A 14,136-nucleotide genomic window follows, 5' to 3' on the forward strand; every position below is an offset into this window, starting at 1 on the left:
AGAGACAGGGCGTTTGGGTCTAAATATTGGTTTGCTATCTGCTTTCATATTTCAAATTTGTGCAACATCCCAAATCCTCTCAAAAAACATCACTGGACTTTGACTTAAGCATCTGAGTAAAATGCTTTTCAGTGTCCTATACTGACTTAAGAGAAAATGTATTGAAGACAGATTCCAATGGGACCATGAAGAGATTGAGTTCTTCGATCCAGTCCAAACCAATCAGGTTTAGATCAGTGTCTGTTGCATAACAAGTTCCAGTGAATACTCTGTCTTAGAAGGAAACAGAACAATTTAGTTCCCCAGTAAGTTGGATATCATTTCCAGATGCACTCTTGGCAACATGGTTGGTTTTTAATAGATGCAGTTTTCCGATTTTCGTCCATGTTTTGCGCAAGATTACTGTCTGATGCTGTGTCAAATTGGAAACGAACTGGGCGCTTATTTAATCCAACACTTATGTATTTTCTGCAAGATTTGTAATCGATCTTAAATGAGGCAGACACTATCTTTGATTTTCTCTGCTGGTTTTTCTTTTTGTAATTTTGCTGAGTATTTGGCCTTAGGGGGATGACAAAAATTTTCTTTGTGCCACGTTTATGACATACTTGGCACTTGTGTTTTCTGAAAAGATAAAAACGTGCATAGTACCATTCACGGCAAAACCAGCATGCAGACAGTGTTTTTTTTTTAAAACTTTGTGTCTATCATTTGAGCTGAACGTGCAGCCATTGTTGGCATCATAGGAACATTCTGTGATAATGTTGGAAAGCTTGAGACTAGATGAATTCCTGGTGTCTTGGAACTGAAATTGTTGGGTTAATGTCGTTATTAGATTCAGTTGTGCCTTCTCGAATTGTTCCCGTTGCTGAGCCAGAATTTGTTTGAGAACTTCTGCAGACATAGACATTTTTTTTGAAAAGTGTTTTTGTTTATTTTATTATCTCATCCTCATCGCCAGTTGTTATATCATGAGATGCATTAGGATCAATATAACATAAAATATCTTACCGCAGGGTGTCCAGCCTTCACGTGGGAATGTGTGCACCATATGATGAAATAATGGAAGAATTATGAACAAATAAGAAAATCACTTGCTGTTACATAACGATATACGTTCATTATGGAGACACACACATAACGACAATTCAAACATAGTACATGAAAGGTTAGAAGTCCAAGTATGATAACAGGAAATCCTGATGATGTCCCCTGAAATAGGGACGAAACGTTGATTTTATTTTTGTTTTTACTCTTTTAGGTTTTTCCTTTTTATTCACAAATATATAAAGTGCATGTTGTTCATGAACTGAAGCCTCAGGATTCAGAAAAACGCGTACTCTTCTGTCGGTGGTTTGAAAATTTTATTCTAGAGAAAGGTGAAAACATTTTAAACCATACATTCTTCAGTGATGAAGCATGGTTCCATTTGTCCGGGTACATGAACAGTCAGAACTCTAGAGTGTGGGCTACAATAAATCCTCATGCTCTGTTTCAGAAGCCACTCCACGATCAAAAAGTTGGTGTTTGGTGTGCTTTGTCAAGGCGGCGTATAATTGGACCTATCTTTTTTGAAAACACCATCACATCTGAGTGTTACATTCATAACATCCTGGAGCCATTTTTTGATCAACTGACGGAGCAAGAAAAGCAACAAGGCTGGTTCCAGCAAGATGGTGCAACTGCACATACGGCTCGTGTCAGTATGGCTGCAGTTGGTGATGCCTTTGGGGATCGTGTGATCTCTCGTGGTTTGTGGCCACCTCGATCACCGGATTTAACACCTCCTGACTTTTATTTGTGGGGCAAATTGAAAGGCTCAGTGTATGCAGACAATCCTCGAACTACGGATGAACTGAAGCAGAGAATAACAAGTGTTATTCAAAACATCAAACCTGATGAACTTGAGTGTGTTTTTCAAAACATGCAGCGTCACGCTCGTTTATGTCTGCAGGTGAATGGCACACAACAGTTATTGTAGATCATATCTTACTGCACGAGTCAATCCTCAATCGTACTTTAGTTGATAAGGTATTGGATTTGTGAGTATTTGCAATAAATAGTATGTTTCTGTGAGTTTTGTTTCTTTGGGTTATTAGCATATTCCTACTGCACTGTTTCTTTTGAAACACCCTGTATATATATATATATATATATATATATATATATATATATATATATATATATATATATATATATATTAAATTGTAATTCAATGAATTTCAAAAAACTCTCATTGAAATGAAATGAAGTGGTTGAGTTTCATATCAAAGAATTTTTATTATTCTAAGCAAGACAAAGAATGTTTTAGAAAGTTTATCTCCTTAACCTATAGGGTTTCGATGTCTACCATCTCATCAGAGGAGTGAAAATATTAGCAAATAGTTATAAAGGTATGCACCCTATTTAGCCAAGCTAACGTATCCAATAATATAATTCCCAGTGAAGACCAATTTAGTACTAACCAGAACCAAGGCTATGAATCCCCATGCCCCATCTTTGCCCAGCCCCCCAATATAGGACTCAATAGAAATGGGACCGATGAACAAATAAACAGTAATAAAACAAGGAAAACATTCACGTATATAGGTGCATCATCAAGCTTAATAAAAATAAGAATCTCAAACCACCTACATTCCTTCAAAAATGAAAGATCTGAAAACAATGATAATAATAGCACATCTTTAACCAAATTAATCAACAGCCTAGAGGACAAGAAAATTCCATATTCAATTAAATGGAGAATACTGAATAAATCTAGATCATATGCCCCAGGGGATAAGTGTTGCAATCTTTGTATATCCGAGGCAGTTAACATCATAACCTTCAATAAACCCATAATTAATACCAAGAACGAGCTAGTGTCTAGATATAAACACAAGAAAAAATTTAAATACAGCAATCTTAAAATAAAATAACATACACTCTCTGTACAAATGAGAAATAGGTAAAAACAAAGTACTAAATACATACCAGTCTTGACTAAAATCTAAACATTTACTTTACTAATAATAAAATAATGTTCATTTTCTAAAGATAGGTTCTTAATAACCTGTTTTAACACATAAAATAACTTTTTCTGTTTGTGTATATGCACATGTTAAGTAGAGCCTTACTATAAGCACATTAAAATGCTACGCTTTAAATCTCCTGCACGTAATTGGCACTCTAAGATCTAATTATAATAGTATTTCCAAAAGCATGTAGCTTCCCATTTAAAGAATTTATAATTCTGCACCCATCTACTAACCAGAAAAGGAGTAAAAATTCCCCATTGCAAGGTAATCTCCAGATCCGTATGTATAAACAAGAAAGAACTATACTCATTGATGTGTCATCCCTGATGGTACTAGGTTAATTAAATTCTATAACCATAGTTACACAATCCCATTTTTTTCATCTTATTAATGTTAAATTAGCAGAGGAGAGGTTAAAAAATTATAACAAAATTAAAAAAATAAAAAATATCATTTATAAACTTAGGTAAGTTACATACACTAATTATTCCTATAATTTATAGTTTAAATAAGTGCATACATTTTTATTTCTAAATACATTTTTTATATATATGAGGGTATATCTGTCTATATATGGAACACCTGTTATCTGTCGGTATATATGGGCTTAGATGTAAGCATACATAGAATAAGTGAGCGTATGTGTGTATTAACCGTATGGTTGCGAGTATGTATAAAAAAATATATATTGTACACGTTCATGCATGTGTACGTGTGGGTATGTATATGTTATGTGTGGGTATATATAGGTATATATATATGTGTATATATATATGTATATGTATATATATATATGTGTGGGTATATATATGTGTGTATGTATATGTATTAATAATGCATTTATAGAAAATTTCCCCGGTTAAATATTATTAAATAGCATAAGGTTATGGATATACTGATTTTAAACGTTTTTTTTTTTCAGTAAGGTATTATCATTACTTTATTACCTTTGTTTTAACTTACTTAGCATTGAACTATTACCGTAAGGACCATAAAATAAAGATAAAACGTTCCATCAATAATATTAGAATTAATTTCACAATTAGCTAATAAACATTAGTATATTCTAAACTTTATGTCAATCCTCTTTCTAAGGGTAATATAGATACGTATAAAATTGATAATAATTAGCACCTCATGGGCAGTACATATAACTTGAGTTGACAGAACAAATACGATTTAAATTGACAATGAGGTTTGAGGTTAAACTAGGAAAAATCAGGAAAAAAAGAATTATTCAATTTACGTATTTGGCCCATCTCTTTATTTTAGTTTATTTTGGTTTTTGTTGTTATATCCATATTATTCTTATTCCTCCTCCTTTCTTCCCCCCCCCCCGAACCAAGTCCCTATATCTTGTACACGACCTAACCTCAATTAAGCGACCGGTCAAACTTTATGATTTATCTATTTTTATTTTTATAGAGATGTCTGTATGTTTAAGTGTGTGTATATATGTATATGCATATATATGTTTATATATATGCACAAATGTCTCACCCCACCTCCTACCACTTACCATTGCCTACTCTCCCTAACACTTCGCCCCACTAAAAATAATATAAGCTTCTAATGAAAAGGCTTCCACCAGACTTTGAAATTATTATCGGCTGGACCCAAAACAAATTTAAACAAGCACTTGCCCGATTCGGATATGTACACAGCTATGCGGATTACCCAGGATATAACTTGGAAACTATTACCAAACGGATGTAAAGAACGTATAATATGGATTTTACCAAACAAGTTGGATCACCAAAAACATTCATATCCTTTTTCTACAAATACTCCTGCTACAGGACTTCTGATAAATGTATTATTTTCACTTTGACTTTCCATGTCTCACTGACTTTAGCAAATAGGGTGCATACCTTTATAACTATTTGCTAATATTTTCACTCCTCTGATGAGATGGTAGACATCGAAACCCTATAGGTTAAGGAGATAAACTTTCTAAAACATTCTTTGTCTTGCTTAGAATAATAAAAATTCTTTGATATGAAACTCAACCACTTCATTTCATTTCAATGAGAGTTTTTTGAAATTCATTGAATTACAATTTAATTTATTTGCTCTATCTTGCATATCGAGCAATTCTTGTTTAGATGGGATAACTTATAGAATATTACTGCCAGTAATATTTTGTAAACCAACAATCTCACGTTTACATAACCACTGATTGTTAAATAAAAACTATTCCGAAGTATATATATATATATATATATATATATATATATTTTTTTTTTTTTTTTTTTACATGGAGTTTACCACTTATCAAGGCCCAATGGCCACTCAGGGATAAGGGTTATTGTGTATACAGTAATCAAAGGGATAGTGTAGCAATAGTATTGGAGAATTGGTAAGGTGTCATTACTTAAGGGGGGCGGTTCATCAGGAATTTGTTTGTGTTGGACTTGAAGACATCCAGATTGAAGTCGGGAGGGAAACAGGCAAGCGGAACAGAGTTCCACAGGCGTGCAGTTCTAAGAAAGAAGCTTTGTTCATGGTATCTACGTTTTGATTTAGGCACAGATAGGGAGTGGGGGAAATTATTGACGGTGGTTTCAGCTAGTCGGGTGTTTTTTGAAAAAGATTGGCGAGGGGGGACCAGAGAATGGAGCTCAGACGAGCACCTGCCATGGAAATAACGATAGAACAATGACAGGCTCGCTACGTCTCTTCTGTGGGAAAGAGGTTGCAGGGTAGAGAAAAGGGCCTCCCCCACCAAGCCATGGAGTCTATTTTGTACTCTGTCAAGGCAAGATAGGCTGTTTTTTGGAGCCCCCACCCAAATGTGGCAGCAGTACTCCATCTTTGGAGTACTTGGCTCTTATATAGATAGAGAATTGCATCATTAGTGAGATATCTTCTGGAGCGGTAGAAGGATCCCACCATTTTCCCAGCAACCTTGGCCACAGACTTGATGTATGTGTTCCATTTAAGATCAGGTGTAAAGGTCAAACCCAGGATCTTATCAAAGCCTGGGGCCTCCCTTAGATGAGAGCCATCCATTTCAATTGATGCCAGATGGGGATCAGAGCGTTTATGATGTAGAGATAGGAGCTTGGTCTTAGATGCATTAAAAGTAACCAGCCACCTCTTTCCCCACTGTACCACGCACTCAAGATCAGAGGAAAGTGAATCAGAGAGAACATCATCATTTACAGCCTTTGATGTGTTGCCATAGATGGTCGTGTCATCAGCATAGATGTCAACGAAAGATTTTAGTATGTGTTTTGGGAGATCATTGATGTAGATCAGGAAGAGAGTTTGGCTCAGTATGGACCCCTGAGGGACTCCAGCATTAATACTGTGGGCCTCTGATTTCTGCCCATCAACCACTACTCTTATGAGCCTATCTGAGAGAAATGACTTAATGATAGAGAAAACATTTCCAGTTATACCGTAACTGGAAATCTTGTGTAGTAGGCTTTTATGCCAAACCTTATCGAAGGCCTTTGATATGTCGAGAACAATTGCCCTAGAAATGAAGCCTTTGTCGAGAGATTCACTAATCCTATGAGATATAACCGTTAGCACATCTGTAGATCTAGCAGAGCGGAAACCATATTGCGTGTTGCTAAGAAGGTTATTTCTGCTGAGGTGGTTGACTACTTCTCTATTTATTGTGGATTCCAGCAACTTACTCATGACACACAGGAGACTTATTGGTCTGTACTGAGAGGGGGATGACCCTATCTCCTGAATTCTTAAATACCGGGCATACTGATGAGGTTTTCCAGGGTGTTGGGAAGCACTTTTCCTTAAGGCAACGCTTAAACAGTTTGGAAAGTATGGGGGCAAGTTCTGGTTGTAATTTTTTTAACACTATAATTGGAATACCGTCGGGACCAGTTGCTTTACTGGAGTCAAGGCTCTTGATTAGCTTGGCGACCTCACGCACAGATATTTGTATGTTGCATAGCATGTTGTCTGTTATAGGAGGGAATATGGGGAGTTGATGGCCTTCGTCACACAGGGTAGAATTAGCCACAAAGTTTTGCCTTGTCGGATGTTGTCGAGATGACCTCTGGTCCATTGATAATGGTTGGGATAGAACGCACACTTCTGTTCAGGATCCTATTTGCTATTTGCCAAAACTGGTGGGAACCAAGCCGCTGCTCAGCTACTTTGGACTTAACGGATTGCGCATATAGTTCTCTTGCATTTTTTATTACTCTTTTACAGTGGTTGCTGGCGGTTCTGAAAGCAGCTTTAGTTTCAGTTTCTGACACACCTACGGCAACATTAATAATAATGATAATAATTGGTAGCTATGGAAAAAGTAATTTCTGTGTGCGATGGCAGCAGCACATTCGGGGGAGAACCATGGCTGGCTGTTAGGTTTTTGTTGGAATTTTTTGGATGATATGAATTGGTCTATGCCTACAAGTAATCATTCAGTCAGGTCTGATACTATAGAGGACACATCGTTTTAAACATGGAATGGAGAGGGAGATCAGATATGAATGTACGGAAGCTATCCCAGTCCGCCATAGAGTATCGGTATACAGTACGGTGGAGAGGTACGTCTGTAGATTTATTATATTTCATTTTTATCTTAACTGATACGACGCAGTGGTCGGAGGATCCCAGAGGAGATAGAACGGAACACGAGCATAGCTCAGGGGGTGTGGATAGAAAAAGGTCTAGGAGGCTTTTTTTTTTTTTTTTTTTTTTTTTTTTTTTACAAAGGCATCACCACATTATCAAGGCCCAGAGGCCACTCAAGGATAAGGGTTAAAGAGTGTACAGTAGAAGTTGGTCAATATAGTAATCATTAGTAATGAAAATTTGGTAAATTTAATAACTTATATGGAACGGCTCATCAAGAACTTATTTACCTTAGACTTGAACACAACCATATTGTAGTCAGCCGGAAAGCATATATATATATATATAGATAATGGTATAGAGTATTGAATTCAATAAGATAAAAAGCTATAGCAAACATCTAAATGACTACTTTAACCACAGTTCCTGATTTCAAAAAAAGAAAAATTAAAAGATTCATCTGCCTTACTTTTAATGCTAGGTTTATTTATGGTGTCTTATAAATTAAAAAAAAACACTCCAAAATTTGCTGATGAGGAGACCTTGCTTACCAAAAAACTATATATAATTATTCTACATAACTTGATGTATACCACAATAAAAAGCATTGTTTTCCGAAACGATCGTACAGATAATTGATTTTGTTGTTGTTCCTTCTTATGAAACGGATTTTTAATTTAATGAAAATTTGATTTTTAAATTTTAAATTATAAATCACATTACTTAATATATATATATATATATATATATATATATATATATATATATATATTTTTTTTTTTGTGTTCCTTCATTAAATATTTTCCCTCTGTCCTTCTTTTTATCATGGATACAAAAAACTCAGTCTTTCCTTTTTCATAGCTAAAATAAAGTTTTGTACCCTCCCAAAATAATTATATATATATATATATATATATATATATATATATATATATATATATATATATATATATATATATATATTCTAGAATTAGCTTTTTTGAGTCTTGGTACTCAACACACACACACACACACACACGCACACACACACACACACACACACACACACACACACATGACAAAAAAGAAGCAGGCAGGTAGATAAAAAAGTAACTTTTATTGTTGCAATCTAAATAAAAATTGACAACACTCCTTTTCACTGACACTGTTATTCGTACCAAATCTTAACATCGATGTGTTCTCTAAGCGGCCAAACATTCGACTCCCTTTTCTTTCCTTAAAATTTTTTTACAAGAGAGTCACCACTTCTCAAGGCCTGAAGGCCACTCAAGGATAAGGGTTAATGAATGTAAGGTAGTAGTTCAGTAATCGTTAATGGTGTAGATTCGGTACAATTTGGATTATTTAAGGGAACGGCTCAACAAGAACTTGTTTACATTGGACATATGTTTACCATATTGTAATTGGGCTGGAAGCAAGCCAATGGAACAGTGTTCCACAGGTGGGCAATTCTAGAAAAAAAGCTTTGTTCATGGATTCTGCATTTAGATTTAGGCACAAATAGAGAGTTGGGGGGGGGGAATTGTTGATAGCGGTTGTAGCTAGTCGAGTTACCTCCCACCAATTTATCCTCAGCACACCAAATTACTTCATATACAAAGTAATGCCTTTATATTTTTAAACCACAGTTGCCTTTGGTAACAGTTATTTTTTGACTATTTGTTTTTCCTTCGCTTTTTTTGTTAACTAGACTGCACAATTGCTACACTCTGGATTTTAGTTTCTAACCAGTGTGTAAGTGTCATAAAAATGAGGGGATATTTATTTTTTTGTGTTTGTTTATTGAATAAATCAGTGTCCTTGTGTGTAGTGTAAAATATTTTTTTAATGAGCCTGTAGTAAATTATATATCTTCTTTCTTAAATGGGAGCATTGGATTTCGACATCGATATGGATTCATATAGACTCGGATGAACACTAAGGAACGAATAGCTTTAATTGCTACCCTTTTTCTTTATTCACTTCATTGGTTTGTTTGTTTTGTTTTACGGCATATCAACCCTTTTCGGGTTATTTAATGCCGAATCCAGTTATTTTGGAAATAGTATTCATGTTGCATCCAGTTATTTTGTAGAAGGTTTTTATTCTTCAAGCTTTTTGTATATTCAATCGATAATTTGTAATGTTTGGTTTGGTTGTTTTATAGTGGATTTTATCGTTTTTGTTCCCTGCCTTGCAGAACATGAATGAGTTTTGCAATGGGAGAGGGAAAAGGTTTCAGTATTAATGTTTGGTACATTTTAAGTTAGGAAACCAGTCAGTAAGTGAGGAAGATAGAAAGAGAAAGACGGAAAGGGAAGAAGGAAAAGGGGGAAAAGGTGGGTTGTTGTTTTTGGTTTTAGTTTTGCAGAACATGATTAAGTTTTGCAAAAGGAAGTAGAAAAACAAAAAGCATCAATGTTAGGTGCATTTCATCTCAGGAAGCCAACATCTTCGGACAGCCTAATCTGGTAGCACCAGTCACTTCATTGGGATTCGCTTTTTTCATCATTCTCAAAAGCAAGAAGTTTTCACAGGAACATGTGAACTGAAAATATTTTCCAACCAATAAAAATCGTTTCAAACTCCAAAACCTTGTTAACAGTGGTTTGACAAACAGAAATTTAGAGTTCTTCCTGCAACAGCTACCTACACCCATCCCAGAAGACTGGAATGAGGGATGCTGAAATCCCTTTAAGCCTGATGCTTGATCTCCAGTGAACACATGCTAGTAGGTAAACTCTCTAACACACGCATACACATAATGGAATGCTGAAACGAACTTTGTCTATTTCTTATTCATGAACTTTAAAACTTTCTCAACAAACTTTGGTCTTTCCAAGTATATTTTACATTTCTGTAAAATTGTTGATATATAAATATACTTCGTTCATTAATTCATATTTTCTCATCTCATTTCCAAAATCCCGTTGTTAAGTTAGCACTTGCTAACTGGTGACCCATTCATGTTTTTATTTATCTTTTCATTCGCCAATTTAACTAGATATTTATTAATTTTAAACCCTGTTTTTGACACTTTCTAAAGACGTACTATCACTAAAATACACTTCATTGAGACAGGAGCAGCAATATGAGTCAAGGATTGTCAAGCTTAAATATCGAAAAGATAAACTAAACAAGACAAAGACTAGACAAGAAATAAATCAATGGCCGTATGTCTAAGCTTCAGGGGTCGATATTTAGACCTTTATTATTCCTGATATTCATCAACAACCTCCCTGATAAAATTGCGTCCGAGATGGGTAAATTTATTGATGTAACCATGCTCTATAATAGACATAAGAAAAAATAAATGTACACATATGCAGAAACCTTAGAAAATGACATCCAGTCCATAGTGGAATGTGGCCGTAAATGGATGGTAACATTTAATGCTACTAAATCTCAGATTCTTTCCTTTAACAGTGTAGGGAATAATGGAGAAGAACACCAGTTGCTAAGACGCTGGCAGGTTACTTCTTTTTAGGTAGAGAGACTCAGACAGCAGGATACGAGCGAATGCTTACCTCACGGTGGGCAAATAACATACTACCTGAGAGCTCATTGTTCAAACTTCTCAGCTCAATATGAATTACAATATGAATCGAAATAAATGCACTTAAGATATTGCTAAGGCTGCTGCAAAGAAGGTGGGCTCCTTGCTAGAAAATTGCTCACACTAGAAAGTATCTTATATCTTTACAAAGCCACGATTCGCCTATGCATGGGGTATTGTTGTCACAATGTGAGGGAGTGATCTAGAGATTTTAATTTACTGGAAGTTTAAATCAATAAATATTTATTATTTTATTATTACTACAAGCAGTGGAAGATGTTTCTTAAACCAAAATCAATAAAAAAAGATAATTTAAGGAATCGATTTTGGTATCGGAAAAGAGGCTCAAATTTTTCCGATTCTGATACTGATTCTGATACCCCAAAAAAGCTCTGATTTTTCAATTCCCGATTCCGATTCTGATTAATCATCCCAACACTAGTAATGACCCCGTTTAAATATTAAAACTCTTTTTTTCTTATTATATATTATTTAACTGGAATTCATTATTGAGACGAGTATTATTAATTTTATTTATTGCGGACTATTATCCTCATCTTTTCTTAGTTGTTTTATGACGTTTCAGCCAACTATTCCTCTGGCCTTCATCAGGTGGTAACCGTGATGGATAGGAACTCTGAATCTCCTGACTGCATTCACTGCAATTACTGTCTTCTGTAGTTGTCGTCTCACCACGTTTTTTGGCCAAGTAAACCTCTGGCTCGCTTTGGGTAGGATTGAATCTGCTATCTTCAGATAGTTCTCACCTGGAATTGTAGAGATTCAGAGTTCCTATCTCGTTGCGGTCACCACCTGACGAAGGTCAGAGGAATAGTTGGCCGAAACGTTGTGAAACAACTAAGAAAAGATGAGGATAATAGTCCGCAATAAATAAAATCTTTTTTATTAATCGGAAAAAAAAAAACAGTGAACGGGATGCAAAATAAAGATTAAGTTTCAATATTAAAACTTTAAAAATCGAAAAAATATATATCTGATATCTCGGTTCAAACGTGCATTCTTAAGATAACGAGTCTGTCACTATAATGACTGAGTGAAGTTAGTTCGTTTTTTTTATATTTAAACTAATTCAAGAAAGAACATATTTTGCACATGCATGTTTGGCTAAATTGTCATGAAGGAACGATTTTTTGCTACCCCTCCCTGTAGAAAAGTGCCCAGTTGGGGGGTGAAAGAATTAATGTTTTTAGCCATTTTTTTTATATTTGTTGTTTGAAGGGTCGAGCTTCAAAACAATACTGATTTCGTGAAAATCCATCGCCTCTGTTGAAAATTTTAGGCAAACATACAAACATACATACATTTAAACAAATTTTTGCCCTTTATATTATAGATTAGCTGGGGTGCCCGGCGTTGTCTGGGTGTTTGTCGGTGTGTGTGTAGGAAAAAAGAAAAGTTTTTGTAGGCAGGCAGGCTCAAACCCAAAGCCTTGAGGCAAAGTTGGAAAAGAAAACATGACATGTATCCGCTATGCTAAGAGGGCAGAGGAAGTGAGAATGATTGAAATTAAATGTTTAAAAGTGCAGGTGCATAAATAAACGTCTGCTTTTCTAGATAAAACATCACGCCATAGAGAAATGAAATCATACAGTTAATTCTGGCTTCAAGCCAGTTAAGCTTTACGCTTTCAAGATATTTGGGAAAACCAGCTCCCCCACAAAAAGAGGAGTGTCCAAATGAATAGCAATTGTCTGATATGAAGAGTTTTCCCCGCATTGATCCAAGCTCATTACTTTCTGGATGTCACGGCATGAAAGGCCGAGAACATGACTTCGCTGTCGTAGTTTTACTTTTATATACAAAAAAGCCAAACAAACATGCGAGAGGAAGAAATAGCGCAAATTTTATAACATAAAAGTTATAGCTCACAGTATTAATGCCGGTGTCCCTCAGGGGTCCATCCTGGGCCCAACTCTTTTCCTGATCTACATTAATGATCTTCCAAATCACATCCTTACATCATTTGTAGACATTTATGCTGATGACACTACCATTTATGGTAGCACATCTAAGACAGTAAACGACCAAGTTCTCTCCAATTCTCTCTCCTCTGATCTTGAGCACGTAGTACAATGGGGAAAGGAGTGGCTGGTTACTTTTAATGCATCTAAAACCAAGCTTCTCTCCTTACATCATCTACATTCTAATCCACATTTGGCATCAATTGAAATGAATGCCTCTCGTCTTCTGGAGGCCTCAAGTTTTGACAAGCTTCTGGGCTTGACCATTACTCCTGATCTTAAATGGAACACGTACATCAAATCTGTTGCCAAGGCCGCTGGGAAAATGGTGGAATCTTTCTATCGATCCGGTAAATATCTCACTGCTGATGCAATTCTCTATCTATATAAGAGCCAGGTACGTCCAAGGATGGAATACTGTTGCCACATCTGGGCAGGAGCTGCTAGAAAGGACTTGTCCTGCCTTGATAGAGTTCAAAATAGACTTCGTAGCCTATCATAAATTGAACTCATTAATAATAAAAAAAAAAATTAAATGGTAAGGTACACCCGGTCTTGAATAGGGGACCATTCGATCTGCAGTCGAATACTCTACTCTATATCTCCAGATGACAATAGTTGTTTTTTTTTTTTTAAGAAGAAATGATTTTCTGAGAATTATCTCCCTTGGTTAGTGTAATGAAAAATATTACCCTGTAAAAATTCTTTTTTATCTGTAAGAAAAAAAAAGATTTTTAGGATTAGATTTTTTTCGATTTTCAATACTCATCAGATGAATTTCTAAAGAAAACATATCTAAGAACACTGCTTTACATATAAATTATCTTTGTGTGAAATTTCAGAACCTATTAGGAAGGAACTCACACACACACACACACACACACACACACACACACACACACAGTGACTTTTATATAATAGTAGAAATATGTTGACACCCTCATTCATAACAGTGCCTTTTATGAACAGTCAGATTTTGAGCGATATGTGGACAAGAGATCATATTTCCCTTTCTTGCCTCTCGCTCAAGTCATAGCAGAAGGCAAGC

At 35.4% G+C, this 14,136-nt stretch overlaps 1 protein-coding gene across 1 annotated transcript; it reads left to right on the plus strand.

Moving 5' to 3' along the window:
* The first annotated feature begins 1,441 nt into the window (after positions 1-1,441).
* LOC145258063 (uncharacterized) lies at positions 1,442-1,981 on the plus strand. The gene has a single exon (XM_080115789.1). It carries the CDS (start codon positions 1,442-1,444, stop codon positions 1,979-1,981), a length of 540 nt encoding a protein of 179 aa, XP_079971915.1.
* Positions 1,982-14,136: the final 12,155 nt, after the last annotated feature.

Source organism: Euprymna scolopes, chromosome 33, assembly GCF_053919585.1.
Source record: "Euprymna scolopes isolate OS-2025 chromosome 33, ASM5391958v1, whole genome shotgun sequence".
NCBI lineage: Eukaryota > Metazoa > Mollusca > Cephalopoda > Sepiida > Sepiolidae > Euprymna > Euprymna scolopes.